This window comes from Papio anubis, chromosome 18 (genome assembly GCF_008728515.1).
Source record: "Papio anubis isolate 15944 chromosome 18, Panubis1.0, whole genome shotgun sequence".
Lineage (NCBI taxonomy): Eukaryota > Metazoa > Chordata > Mammalia > Primates > Cercopithecidae > Papio > Papio anubis.
Window position 1 is genome coordinate 33,462,082 of NC_044993.1, and position 12,310 is coordinate 33,474,391.

The 12,310-nt window shown below is 47.5% G+C and overlaps 1 protein-coding gene across 2 annotated transcripts in view; it reads left to right on the forward strand.

Moving 5' to 3' along the window:
* The window catches only part of AMFR (autocrine motility factor receptor), a 57,167-nt gene extending 48,195 nt beyond the window's left edge, over nucleotides 1-8,972 (forward strand). For both annotated transcript variants that reach the window (XM_021932358.2, XM_021932359.2), the window contains exons 11-14: nucleotides 1,558-1,692; nucleotides 3,357-3,440; nucleotides 6,434-6,618; nucleotides 7,489-8,972. In XM_021932358.2, coding sequence (XP_021788050.2) covers nucleotides 1,558-1,692; nucleotides 3,357-3,440; nucleotides 6,434-6,618; nucleotides 7,489-7,636 — 552 coding nt within the window. In that variant the 3' untranslated portion in view covers nucleotides 7,637-8,972. The remainder of the gene's footprint in view (nucleotides 1-1,557; nucleotides 1,693-3,356; nucleotides 3,441-6,433; nucleotides 6,619-7,488) is intronic.
* Nucleotides 8,973-12,310: the final 3,338 nt, after the last annotated feature.

Sequence of the window (12,310 nt, forward strand, 5' to 3'; positions counted from 1 at the left end):
CCCACCAATTCCGGACACACTTTTGTAGTCACCTCCTTCCCCCACCCTCAGCCCCTGGCAACCACTTCCTTCCCTGACTCTCAGCCCCTAGCAACCACTTCCTTTCCTGACCCTCAGCCCCTGGCAACCACTTCCTTCCCCGACCCTCAGCCCCTGGCAACCACTTATCAAGTTTCTTTCCCCATAATTTTACCTGTTTCCAGATGCCATATAAATGGAATCATACGCCTGGCTTTTGAGTCAGACCTCTTTCACCTAATATAATGTATTTGAATTTTATCCATGCTGTGTGTATCAGAAGTTTTTTCCCTTTAGAAATTATATCTTAAAGGAAAACACATTTTTATACCCAAGATATTTTGAGCTTTAAAATGAATACTTTAAAACATTTATTTATTTGCTATATTTACAGGTTACAAGTGCAGGTTTCTTACATGCATGTATTGCGCAGTAGTGAAGTCTGTACTTGTAGTGTTACCGTCACCTGAAGAGTGAACATTGTACCCAATAGGTAGTTTTCCAACCCTCCCCTCGTACCCCCCCACCCTCCCACCTTTCATAGTGCAATGTCTGTCTTTCCACTCTTGATGGCCATGCATACTCATTGTTTAGCTCCCACTTATAAGAACATACGGTATTTGACTTTATGTTCGTGAGTTATTTCACTGAGAATAATGGCCTCCAGTTTCATCAGTGTTGCTGCAAAAGATACGATTTTGTTTTTTTTTTATGGCTGAGTAATATTCCGTGGTATATATGTGCCTCATTTTCTTTATCAAATCCTGTGTTGAAGGATGCTTAGGTTGATTCTATATTTTTGCTACTGTGAATAGTGCTGCAATAAACATATGAGCACATGTATCTTTCATATATAATGATTTCTTTTCTTTTTTTTTTTTTTTTTGAGACGGAGTTTCGCTCTTTTTGCCCAGGCTAGATGGAGTGCAATGGCATGATCTCGGCTCACCACAACCTCCGCCTCCTGGGTTCAAGCGATTCTCCTGCCTCAGCCTCCCGAGTAGCTGGGATTACAGGCATGCGCCACCATGACTGGCTAATTTTGTATTTTTAGGAGAGACGGGGTTTCTCCATGTTAGTCAGGCTGGTCTTGAACTCTCGACCTCAGGTGATCCACCCACCTCAGCCTCCCAAAGTGCTGGGATTACAGGAGTGAGCCACCGCGCCCGGCTGTATATAATGATTTCTTTCCCTTTGGGTATATACTCAGTAGTGGGATTGCTGGTTCGAATGGTAGTTAAAATGAACACTTTTTAAAACTAGAATATTCTAGCCGAGCCTCTCTTGGGATCCAGTTGGTTTTCTGTGCTCTTCTTATGTTGAAATTGATGCTGTCCACAGTTGCCTGTTTGGCTTCCTGGAAAAATACTAAAGAGACTACAGTGTGAAGGTAACCTACCGAATAAAGGTGGCTCCCTTACCTGTGTTTTCAGGGCATGATGCCACATTCACTGCCCAAAGCCTGCCAGACACTGTGACTTCAGTGAGCAACTGTTGACAGTGAACGTTTCTGTGGACTCTGTATTTGTATTCCTATAGGCTCATCAGATTCAAGAGATGTTTCCCCAGGTTCCATACCATCTAGTGCTGCAGGACCTCCAACTGACACGCTCAGTTGAAATAACAACAGACAACATTTTAGAAGGACGGATTCAAGTACCTTTTCCTACACAGGTAAAACTGGGGTTTTAAAGCATAATAAATGGATTCTATCTTCACAAAGATTGAATACTGTAGGTTAACTGTTTTAGTTACTTAACAGCTCAGTATCATTTATGACTTAATGAATGGTTTCTATCAACTCTCTTAACTTTGCCTAATGAATAACTGAGAACAGACACATCAAAGATAAGGTGAGTATTTGAGTAGCTTGTTATTCAAATATATACTCCAAACCAGCCTGCCCTTGCCAGTCCAGGAAGTCATAGTGTTGGTTCCTATTGGACAAGGATTGGCAACATTTTTTTCTTTAAAGGGCAGGTAATAAATATTTTAGGCATTTCAGGCCACACAATCTTTGTCGCTTCTCAACTCTGCTGTCATAGTACTATACAGCAGCCGTGGATAGTATTTAAGTAAATGAGCAAGACTGTGCTTATTTATAAGTAAGTAGAGTAGTGAACTTGACCTTCAGGCTGCAGTTTGCCAACCCCCTGCTCTAGGAGCTGTGCCATTTGTCCCTAGTTGGCTTTGCACACTGGTTTGGTGTTCCACTAGCTACCATTCATCTATCTGAGGTGGTATTTTTGATTTTTAAAAAGGTCAGATCTCTACTTTGATGAGCATAAGAAGTATTAATATAGATGAGCCTTCTGGCAGGACCATGGAATTTGCATATGACCAGGGAATAATCTACCCCAGATTATTCAATTTTAATATGTAAAAATATGTGGAAATCTATTAATAAAATTCTAAAACCTGAGACTCTTTGAAGAAGAAACAGCATAGACTCAGTCACATGGGCTGAGATATTAGATGTGGTTCCCAGTTCTCAGCTCTTTGACCTGGCTGTTGGCTGTGGATTTCCCCGAAGGCGGACCTTGGGACAAGGATTTGAATGCACATAGTTAGTTTGGGAAGTGGTCCCAGGGATCACAGGTTGTGTGTAGGGATGTGAGCTGGGGAGGGGAGGGTGGCCAGTAATGGGTTTGTTATCAAGCGGGTTACCACTGTGGGTAGCTGAAGCTCCTTCCCATTTGGGGCCTCTGGGATCCAGTGCAGAACATATCCCTCGCAGGAGATGAGGAGCTGGTGTCTTCACAGAGGAATTCTCTCCCTCACTGGCTGAGGTCTGCCTCTGGGGGTGGCTGAACTACCTCATACAGCCACAGAAAGTCCTCAGGCAATGAAATACAGACACTGGCCAGCCAGCACTGAGGTGGTGAGACCTTACTGGCCGGTCCCCAGAGTGTCTGCAGCATTGTGTGAGATCTTTAACTGGCTAGAAGGACAGTAACAGCAGCACCTGTTTCATAGGATGTGAAGATAGATGAGACAGTCATGTCCCAGTTTTCCTTGGTGCCATGCTGAAGTTACGTGTTCAGTCCGTGTTCTCTGCTGTTATCATTGTTTTTGTTGTCTAATTACTGTTACTCAAAAGCAAACTAATTGTGGGGCCAGTTGCTGACTCTAAGACTTGGAACTCTAGGTTAGGCCCCAGGCTCCTTTGTCTTGCTTTTAATCTTTATGGCATTTTAATTTCTGTGGTGCTGTAGACTTCTTTAGAGTTACAGGCTGGGTTGGGTACCACAGCTCCCTCTGCACACCAGGGTTTCCCTGAGTCTGTGATTTGATTTCTGAGTGACTCTGGATTGTTTGTGGTGCTGTTTTTCTTCCAGCGGTCAGATAGCATCAGACCTGCATTGAACAGTCCCGTGGAAAGGCCAAGCAGTGACCAGGAAGAGGGAGAAACTTCTGCTCAGGTAAGACCCGCACTCTAGTGAGAGAGTTCATGGAGCTGTGGAGGCGGAATGTGGTCCAGTCCCGGCAGTGGTTCTTCCTCAGTCCTGATGCTTGCAAGGCTTAGGGCAAGAGTACAGAAGAAACTGTGCTGTATCCGCCCCAATAATGAAGGGCAGCCAGTCAGGCTGTGCCCGTGGTGTGGCCTGTTTCCACCCAGAGCTGGCAGCCATTGCCTGGGGATTGCCCTCATGCTGGAGGAGAAGGGGGTTGTCTTCCCCTGGGCCAGCCCTGCCACCTTGAGCCTGAGTGAGAGCCGGTGGAAGGACAGAAGGAAGCTGGGCTCAGGACCTTGAGGGTGCCTGGACCCATCTAAACCCAGATGGGGATGGCCTAGGGCAAGCTCTCCAGGGAGCCGAGGCCATTGAGATGCCCTCCCCCCACCTCACTTGTCAAACTCAGGATTTCCAGATACTTCCGTGCATTTTGCAAAACTGAGACTGCCTGAGGCTGGGTGGGGCTGGGGGAAGCCTGGCTTTCTTGAGAACCAGATCTGCCTGTTGGCCCACTTTGGGTCCCTTGAGGTGGCCACCCTAACTCCAAGCAGCAGGGTCGAGGCGCCACCTCCCCCAACCCCCACCTGCGCCCTCCTCCCTACATCTGTGGTCCTGGATCCCACTCCTCTTCTGTGATTCCCATTTGCTTCCTCAGTTACCATACTGTCAGAGCACTTTCTTATGCGACCACAAATAAAAACTGAACAACCCCGCCTTGGCCTTTCTGTGTTGGCGCCGTGCAGGGCTTTCCTGCACACTGGCTTGGGTCTAGGGTGGTGCTGCCTTCCTTACCGGGGTGCGCAAGGTCTCCTCTAGAAGCACTGGTGAGTGACACAAGCTTTCACCTCTTGTGTTTTACAGATAGGAAACAGTAAACACTACTAGGCCAGTAAACACTACTGGCTTAAGATTTTCATATCCACATCTGTAATTGGATTATGCATCCTTTGTGAAATGGTGCATGACTTCTAAGGAAGGGGTCCATGTCTACATTTCCAGTTTTTGGATAGCTGGTGAAGCTGAGATGTGGACGCTGGGTGGGCTTGGGGGCATCTGTGGGTACAGCACATTCAGTCCCTGTCTTGATTTTCCACCTCTGCTTCTAGAGTTAGCATGAAGATTTCTGGATTTTATATATTTATATAAAATAGAGGAAAGTATGTGTTTCACAAGAAACCTTGCTGTGCAACATTTTTGGTCATTTGTGAAGAAAAAGTCCTTGAGTAACAGTTAACAGAAACCTCACTGTAGCCAAGTAAGCCCTTCCACTCTCCCTCTGTTCTAATCTCTGCCCTGCCCCGCTCAGGCTGGTCTTAGGCATGCAGCTGCACAGCGCAGGGGCCGCAGTGGGCGGCTCTTGTCCTTCTAACATCTCCTCGCCTCCTCACTCACCGTTCTTTCTAACCTGCCCTAGGGTCAGGCTTAGAGGAGAAGGATAGGATAGGACAGTGAGACCCCAGCGTGTGTGTGTGTGTATGTACGTGCATACATGTGCCAACTATTTGTGTCTGTGTGTGTGTGTACATGTTCTGCCAACTATCCCCCTGTCCCTCTCTGGCCCCAGAAACTCCTCCTTTGACCCTGGGCTGGCTATTGATGACCACTCCCACCCTCATGGGGGTCCCATTACCTCTCCAAGTGGTCCTTTGGGCAGAGTTGTTTTCAACAACCTTAGGTTGGTTCCGTTGTGTAGGAGGCCTTTCCAAGCTCCAGAACACACACAGTGTTGTCTGGAGTCAGTGGAAGGGCAAGCGTGCTCCCGTCACAGCTCCCCACCTGCTGTTTTTTTATTGACTTCTGCCAGTTTCTTTATGTGGATTTGTCAAGTGTGGGCAGCCACCAGGTCCCCCGTCCTTTGACTCTAGGGGATACGAGTGGTTCTCTTGAAGTTCACTCTCAAGCTTAGCTGAAGGCAGGAAAAAATGAGGGTAGCTCCAGCAGGGACTCTGAAGTAGAACAGCCTGCCTCTCAGCTGCACCCACCTCCGCTCTGTCACAGCCTAGAAGCGGGCGATGGGCTGACCCTGGCCAGCCCAGGGCTGCATCTGGGAGCATGAGCAGCGCAGATGGTCAGGCACCTGCTAGGATGCGGGGGTGCCTGGGCATTGTTGTGGACTTTGGAGCTTCAACCAAAGCCAAGGAACCATATAATCCATCCTGTCTCTTTTCAAAAGATCCTTAGGGCTGGGCACAGTGGCTCACACCTGCAATCCCAGCACTTTGGGAGGCTGAGGCAGGTAGATTGCCTGAGCCCAGTACTTTGAGACCAGCCTGGGCAACAAAGCAAAACCCTGTCTCTACAAAAAGTACAAAAATTAGCCAGATGTGGTGGCATGCGCCTGTGGTCCCAGCTACTTGGGAGGCTAAGTTGGGAGGATCACCTGAGCCTGGGGAGGTTGAGGCTGTGGTGAGCCGAGATTGTGCCACTGCACTCCAGCCTGGGTGACAGTGAGACCCACTCTGTAAATAAATAAATAAATAGATGCTTAGCAGTTTTCCTTTTTACCTCTGTTTTCAGAGTCAATTGAGGATATAAAATTTGTGCGGAAGATTTGATAAGACTGGTTTACATTTTTGAGCAATTAGTAGAAGTGAACAGAAAATTCCCAGGATGTAAACTCACAGTTGTCGTGTTGGTAGCATATTCTGAGAGTGCAGCTTGAAGGTGCTTACGTTTTTCGTGCTGGAAATCATTTCCTTATCCCTCTGATACTGAACATTCGGTGTGAGTCAGGTCCTGTTCTTAGTACTACTCAAGCTATAGGCAGCAGGCCTGGCCTCAGGGAAGCTGCTGCTCCATTACCTGTAGCTTGTGGTTCCTAGTTTCTGCCTCCCTGCTTGGCAGCAGCCTTCTCTTTGCATCCAGAACTGCCTTGTCTAGGGTGCCCTGTAGGTGAGGAACCTGCTTAGGAGGAAGGCCTGTGCTCACAGCTGCCTCCTTGCTTCCTGCCCCATGTCCAGACCGAGCGTGTGCCACTGGACCTCAGTCCTCGCCTGGAGGAGACGCTGGACTTTGGCGAGGTGGAAGTGGAGCCCAGTGAGGTGGAAGACTTTGAGGCTCGTGGGAGCCGCTTCTCCAAGTCTGCTGATGAGAGACAGCGCATGCTGGTGCAGCGTAAGGACGAGCTCCTCCAGCAAGCTCGCAAGTGAGTCGCTTCTCCAGCCCCGCTTGGCATAATCCAGGTCAAAAACCAGTGGCTGAAGGCTGTTGTCAGGCCCACGTCTTCTCTTTTTAAACAGATGCCAACAGTGAAAAGCCATTACATGCCAACCTAAAACTCAGATTTCAAGCCTGTCTTGAAAAATCCAGAGCATCTGGTAACACTGGCCCCTACTGGTCTACCTCTGATGCTGGTACTCTAAGTTATCTCCCGTGGACCCCTTTGGCCACGCTTGCCAAGGGAGCACTTGTGTGCCAACCTATTCTAAGCCCTTTATATGAAGCATTTTCACAGCTCTAAGAGGGATCTCTGTGAACCCATTCGGCCGACATAGAGCTGAAGAAGTGGAGGCCGGAGAGGTTAGCCCTGGCCTGGCCCTGGCGTCTGCCTCCCAGGTGTCCTCCCTCTTGACCACTCTGCCTTTCAGCCGAGCGTTATGAACACACATGGCGCATCTGTGCGTCACTCCCCCATGGTTGGTGGCAGCTGCGGCAGGTGTATCCTGTAGATAGAGGGGGTTTTGTTCCAGCTCTTGAGGACAGGGCCAGTACTGTGTTCATCGAGTGGGTTTGGGCCCTGGCAGACCCTGTGATTGTGAGGGTTCTGTGCTGTGTCTGTGGGTAGAGGGGAAGGGCACGGAGAGACAGCACGGAGCAGCACTGAAGGGTTCCTCCCTGGTGCAGAGAGAACTAGCTCCCATCTGTTGGGGGCTGGATGTCTTGGTCATGAGGTGGTGCTGAGTGACAGCTTCATGAAGGTGCCTGGACGTGGGGAGATGTGAAATCAGCCTTCTGGCTGTGTTCCACAGCAATCCATCTCTCCCATGAGACAGAAAAAACTTCTGTTTTTTTCTAGACGTTTCTTGAACAAAAGTTCTGAAGATGATGCGGCCTCAGAGAGCTTCCTTCCCTCGGAAGGTGCGTCCTCTGACCCGGTGACCCTGCGTCGAAGGATGCTGGCTGCCGCCGCGGAACGGAGGCTTCAGAAGCAGCAGACCTCCTAGCGCTCCCTTGCCTTCCTCAGCTGCCTCCTGCGCCCTGTGCCCAACCGACCGGAGGAGGCCTGTCCCAGTTCTGCCCGCTGTATGGAGAAGCGGGCTTGACTGCATTGCCGCTGTATAAAGCATGTGGTCTTATAGTGTTTGGACAGCTGACAAATTTAATCCTTCTTTGTAATACTTTCTATGTGACATTTCTCTTCCCCTTAGAAACACTGCAAATTTTAACTCTAGGCATGATCTCTTCTGGTGTTGACTGGACTGCTTGGGGTAGGGGATGATCAGGAGGAAGTGAGCAGTCGCCTGCCTGCAGCAGGCAACTTCAATTCCTGCCTCGCGTGTACATCCCACAAATGCAGGTGTCCTGAGCACCACATCCAGTGGGAAGAGGGTCGGGGAGACGCACAGTGTGAGCCCGCCCCCACATCATGGGGTAACATCTGTTATCAAACCGCTGTCCTTGTTGTGGAAGCACGTAGACTGTGCCAGAGGCCAGGCCCACGGGCTCAGGCACCCCTGAGCCAGCGGGCGTCTTGGAAAAATAACTCTTGGTTCAATACCTGGAGCAGAGGAGGGGAAAGCCCAGGGCTGCAGGGTGTGACAAAATCACCCCTTTCTGTCCCACTGTATCTGGGACTGACTTTCTGATCCCCCAGTCCAAAGCCGGCTTGATTTCCGCGAACTCTGGTGCTCCTGCATCTCATGAGTGCGCCCCATGGGTTCCCTCCCCTCTCAGCATTTCCTTGTCCCCTCTGGACCTGCGGAGTGGTTAAGCAGCAAGCTTTGGTTTATGGTTTTCATTCACTGGTCAAGTACATGAGGCAATGCTAAAGCCTGTGGGTTTGGTCCTTGAACAAGATGTGGGCCTTGCAAGATGGGAGAGTAAACCTCGAAGGGCTTTATTAAAGAAATAAAAGAGAACTTTTGTATCTTTCATCCTGGGAGCGCTGCGTTTTCCTGGCTGTGTTCTTCCTGCTTTCATTCAGCAGAGAAGGTAAGGTGTGAACCTACATGCCTTGGAGCAGGCCCAGGTCCCAAATCTCTTCAAATTCTTCACATGTTTAACTTTAAGGATTTGAACCGTGCAGTCATAGGTTGCAGACTTCAGTTTTATGCCCCACTGGATTACTTTTTTTTTTTTTTGAACTGTTTGAAAGCTTTGTTTTGTGGTAGTCCTTTTGGGAAGAATCCAGTATTATCTACAATTATTGGCAAAGTTTAAATGTATTTTACATAACTGAAAGTTTTTAGAATGTTGAAAAGTAATTGAAAAACGTGATAGGTAAATTTTTAGGCAAAGATAATTTATTTCAATAAATCTTTCAAAAGCCTTACCTTGAAATGCTGTTAGTAAATTTCTGTGATTTTTTTTAAAAAAATTTTGTTTTGCTGAGAGCATAGCTATTTGTTTTTATTGTAAAACAACAGTAATAATAATAAAAAGCAAACTCTACTGATGTGTGTGGCTGGAAGCTAAGGCATCTCTTTCCAGAGGTGCCAACGTTAAACCCCATTTTGATTTGGATTTTGTGTGTACTATTTTGGTTGGAGGGTTTTTCCCATGTTTTTGAATTGGGAACTTTTATTTTTCCTAGTAGTATATGTGGAGGAGGCAGAACTGCATTTTTCTTCCCCTTGTATTTACATCATTTTTTTTCAGGTAAGTGGGTAACAGAAGATTATTTTACTCTCCTCGAATTACGTTATGCTTTACACATTGCACCCATTATAGGTGCCACTAATTCCACATATTCACATGTTTCTGATGTGTGAGAAGACAAAATTATTTGGATCAATTTTAGAGGATCTTGACACATTACAAAACAGCCAAACCACAGTGTTTAGAGCAGGGGCTTATTAAGTAGCTTAAAATGATCCAAGAAGTGAAGTCCTCAGTCCGCCCTCCATTTTACACCTGGATACTTGAGGATTTCACCACTTCCTGGGGGCATCCGGGACAGGTGCTGAGGGTAGTGGCAGTTATGCTGGGGGCTTCCCCTCCCAGGACCCCTTTTGCTGCCCTGGCTAACTGCAGGGTCAGGCAGATGGTCCTCACACCCAGCCCCTGGAGAAGCAGCACTCAGGTCGGGCTGTGGGTCCGGGTTTGTAAGCGCAGCAGCAGGAGCGTCCGGGTGCTCTGGCGGATGGTGGTTGAGCTGCCCCTGGCCTCTGTGGGCTCTTTTGGAATGAGGCTGTGTTGCCCTCTCCATTTTCGTAGTGGCCCTGTTTTGTTGACCTCCTGGGTTCTCGTCAGTTTTTGTTGCGTTTTGAATGTTGAGGCTTTTATGTACCATAGAGGATGGTGGACCATGTGGCTATTTTCCTTGTGTTGATGTGAATCCAGGTGCCCAGGTGGCCTGTTGGGCCTGATTTTTCACTTGGGCTGAATAGATAATGTGCCCTTTTATCTGTAGCCAGCCGACTTGATCCTGTCAGTGGTGACTTTCAGTCCTGCTGGAGCAGGACACACATGGAAAAGGAAACCACGGCCTTGCCAACAAGCCCTGGTGAGGAGCAGCGGCCGCCTACCTGCCCTCGAAGGCCCTCCGTCATCTGGAGCCTCCATCTTGCCGGGCTGCGCTTATCTGTTAGGTTAGACGTGGTTCCAACCTTGGCTGCATGTTAGAATCACTTGTGGAGCTTTTAGATAGTCACTTACTGTAAACAGCCGCAGCGAGCCGCCTCTGGCAGCCATCACACACGCAGGGCCAGGCTCTCACAGTGCGGGACAGAGCAGTCTCTGGGACCAAGGAGATCCAGTCATGAAATACGAGAGGGCAGAGTTGACTTGAGAGGAATCTGTCCACCTGCAACTCTTGGGGTTCTGGTCTGCCGGGGAAAAACAGGTCTCTCCCCAATAGAGGAGTCTGTGATGACTTTTCTGTTTTCCTTAAGAGCTCTGAGTCATTAGAGGTTCCCTCTAGATCTTTTCATGTGGTACCCAAGATGGCCAAGAAAAAAGAGGAGGGAAGAGGGGAAGTAAGTGGGAGGATGATTTTTAGGAAACGAAGTGCGCAGAGGAAACAAGCACATCATTTTTTTTTTTTTAAAAGGGGGTTCCAGTCAACTAGAAAAAAATTACCAAAAACAGGATCCCAAAAGAGAAAAAGCAGGAAGGCCTTACCAATATAAACATATATCCTGAATATCAGGTTTTAATTAAGCTGACTTCTAACCGTAGAGCTCTTGAAATCCTTTCAAATCTCGTATTACCCGATTTTAGCTGGGACAAACAGCTGGTATTTCTGGGTTTTGGATCTTTTTAACCAAAGATACTCTCCCAGGTGGCAACGCCTTATCCACAAACATCAAAAGTCACACAAATATTAAACCAAAAGGAACTAATTCTCTGGGAATGGAATTGGCTGTAGCAGTGAAAGGGCTTTTTTTTTTTTTTTTTTTTTTTTTTTTTTTTTAAATCTTGCAGGGCATCTAAAGCAGGCGGTTTCAGTGTTTAAAGGATTTTAACTGGTTTCAGATCTGATGTCAGCCGGAATGTTGCTCGGATCATTCTCTGGATGTTAGCATTCCAACATCACTGTCAGTTATTAGTCCTGGTTTAGAAAAAAAAAAAAAATGTGTTGGGTCTGCTTTTTATAATCTCAGTAGTTTTATTTGTGTTCATTTCCCCCCTTTAGAGAATTACTCTTTTAATTACTTGTCTTATTGCCCTAAGCAACTGCCAGCTAGGCAGCAAAGGCGCATTTTGGAGCCCCGTCTTCATTGGGTGGTCTAACTGGGCAAAGAACAGTCAGGAATCTGGCAGCCCCCAGAGCCAGAAGAGGTTCACAGTGACTCTGACTCTTCGACTTTCTCAGTAGAGTTTCAGGGCAGAGATCAGACCTGGAGGGATTCCGCAGGTGGCGATGATGGATACCTTTTGTTTACCTCCTGAATAGAGGCAGTTTTCTCAGAATTTCTTCTAGAAGGTTTTTAGGTACCATTGGAAGTAAATCTCCTATTTGATTTGGTTCTAATTAGAACTAGCTTTTTCCAATTGTGTGCACAGATAAGCTAGAGGGGGAAAAGGATCTTTAAAAATATATATAACAGATAGGTTCTGCCCCCACTCTCCTTGTTGCAATTTAATTGGCCTTTTTACTGCATCCTTTCCAAAAAAAATGCTATGACCTCCCATCTAAGAAAAATGAGGCAAATAAACTTCTGTTGGTTTTATCTGCAAAACTCATTTGAAAGTTGGGAAAGAACCCTACGAGAATATGGCTCAGTTTTTAGAGAAATTCAAATATGCCATATATAGAAAATGTCATGGTTTCCTTCAGCCTTCCATGTGGATCTTGGTTTGTTACAGAGTCAAACTGGGGCCTGGATTGCAAACCTTCCCCTCAATAGAGAAGGTAGGTCATGTGCCCCTCTCTGCAGATAACAAGTTGGGGTCTGGGGAACTGGGGGAAAAGCAGAAGAGGTTTAAGAGGTGCCTGTATTGGTTGGGTATTCATAACAGTGCCTCTTGTTCTTCCGTAGTCTCCGAAACAATATCCCCTGCCTCCACTCCCTTGATTCAAAAGGCTGCTGGAACTTGCCCGAGAGAGGCCTCTCTGAGCCTCTAATTCCCATTTGTTGGGATGCAGAGAGGATTCCAGGTAACTGACCTTTTGGCAGCTCCCCCATCTCACTGAAGACGGCATGATACATGATGCTCTTGGCCGCTTGGCCAGT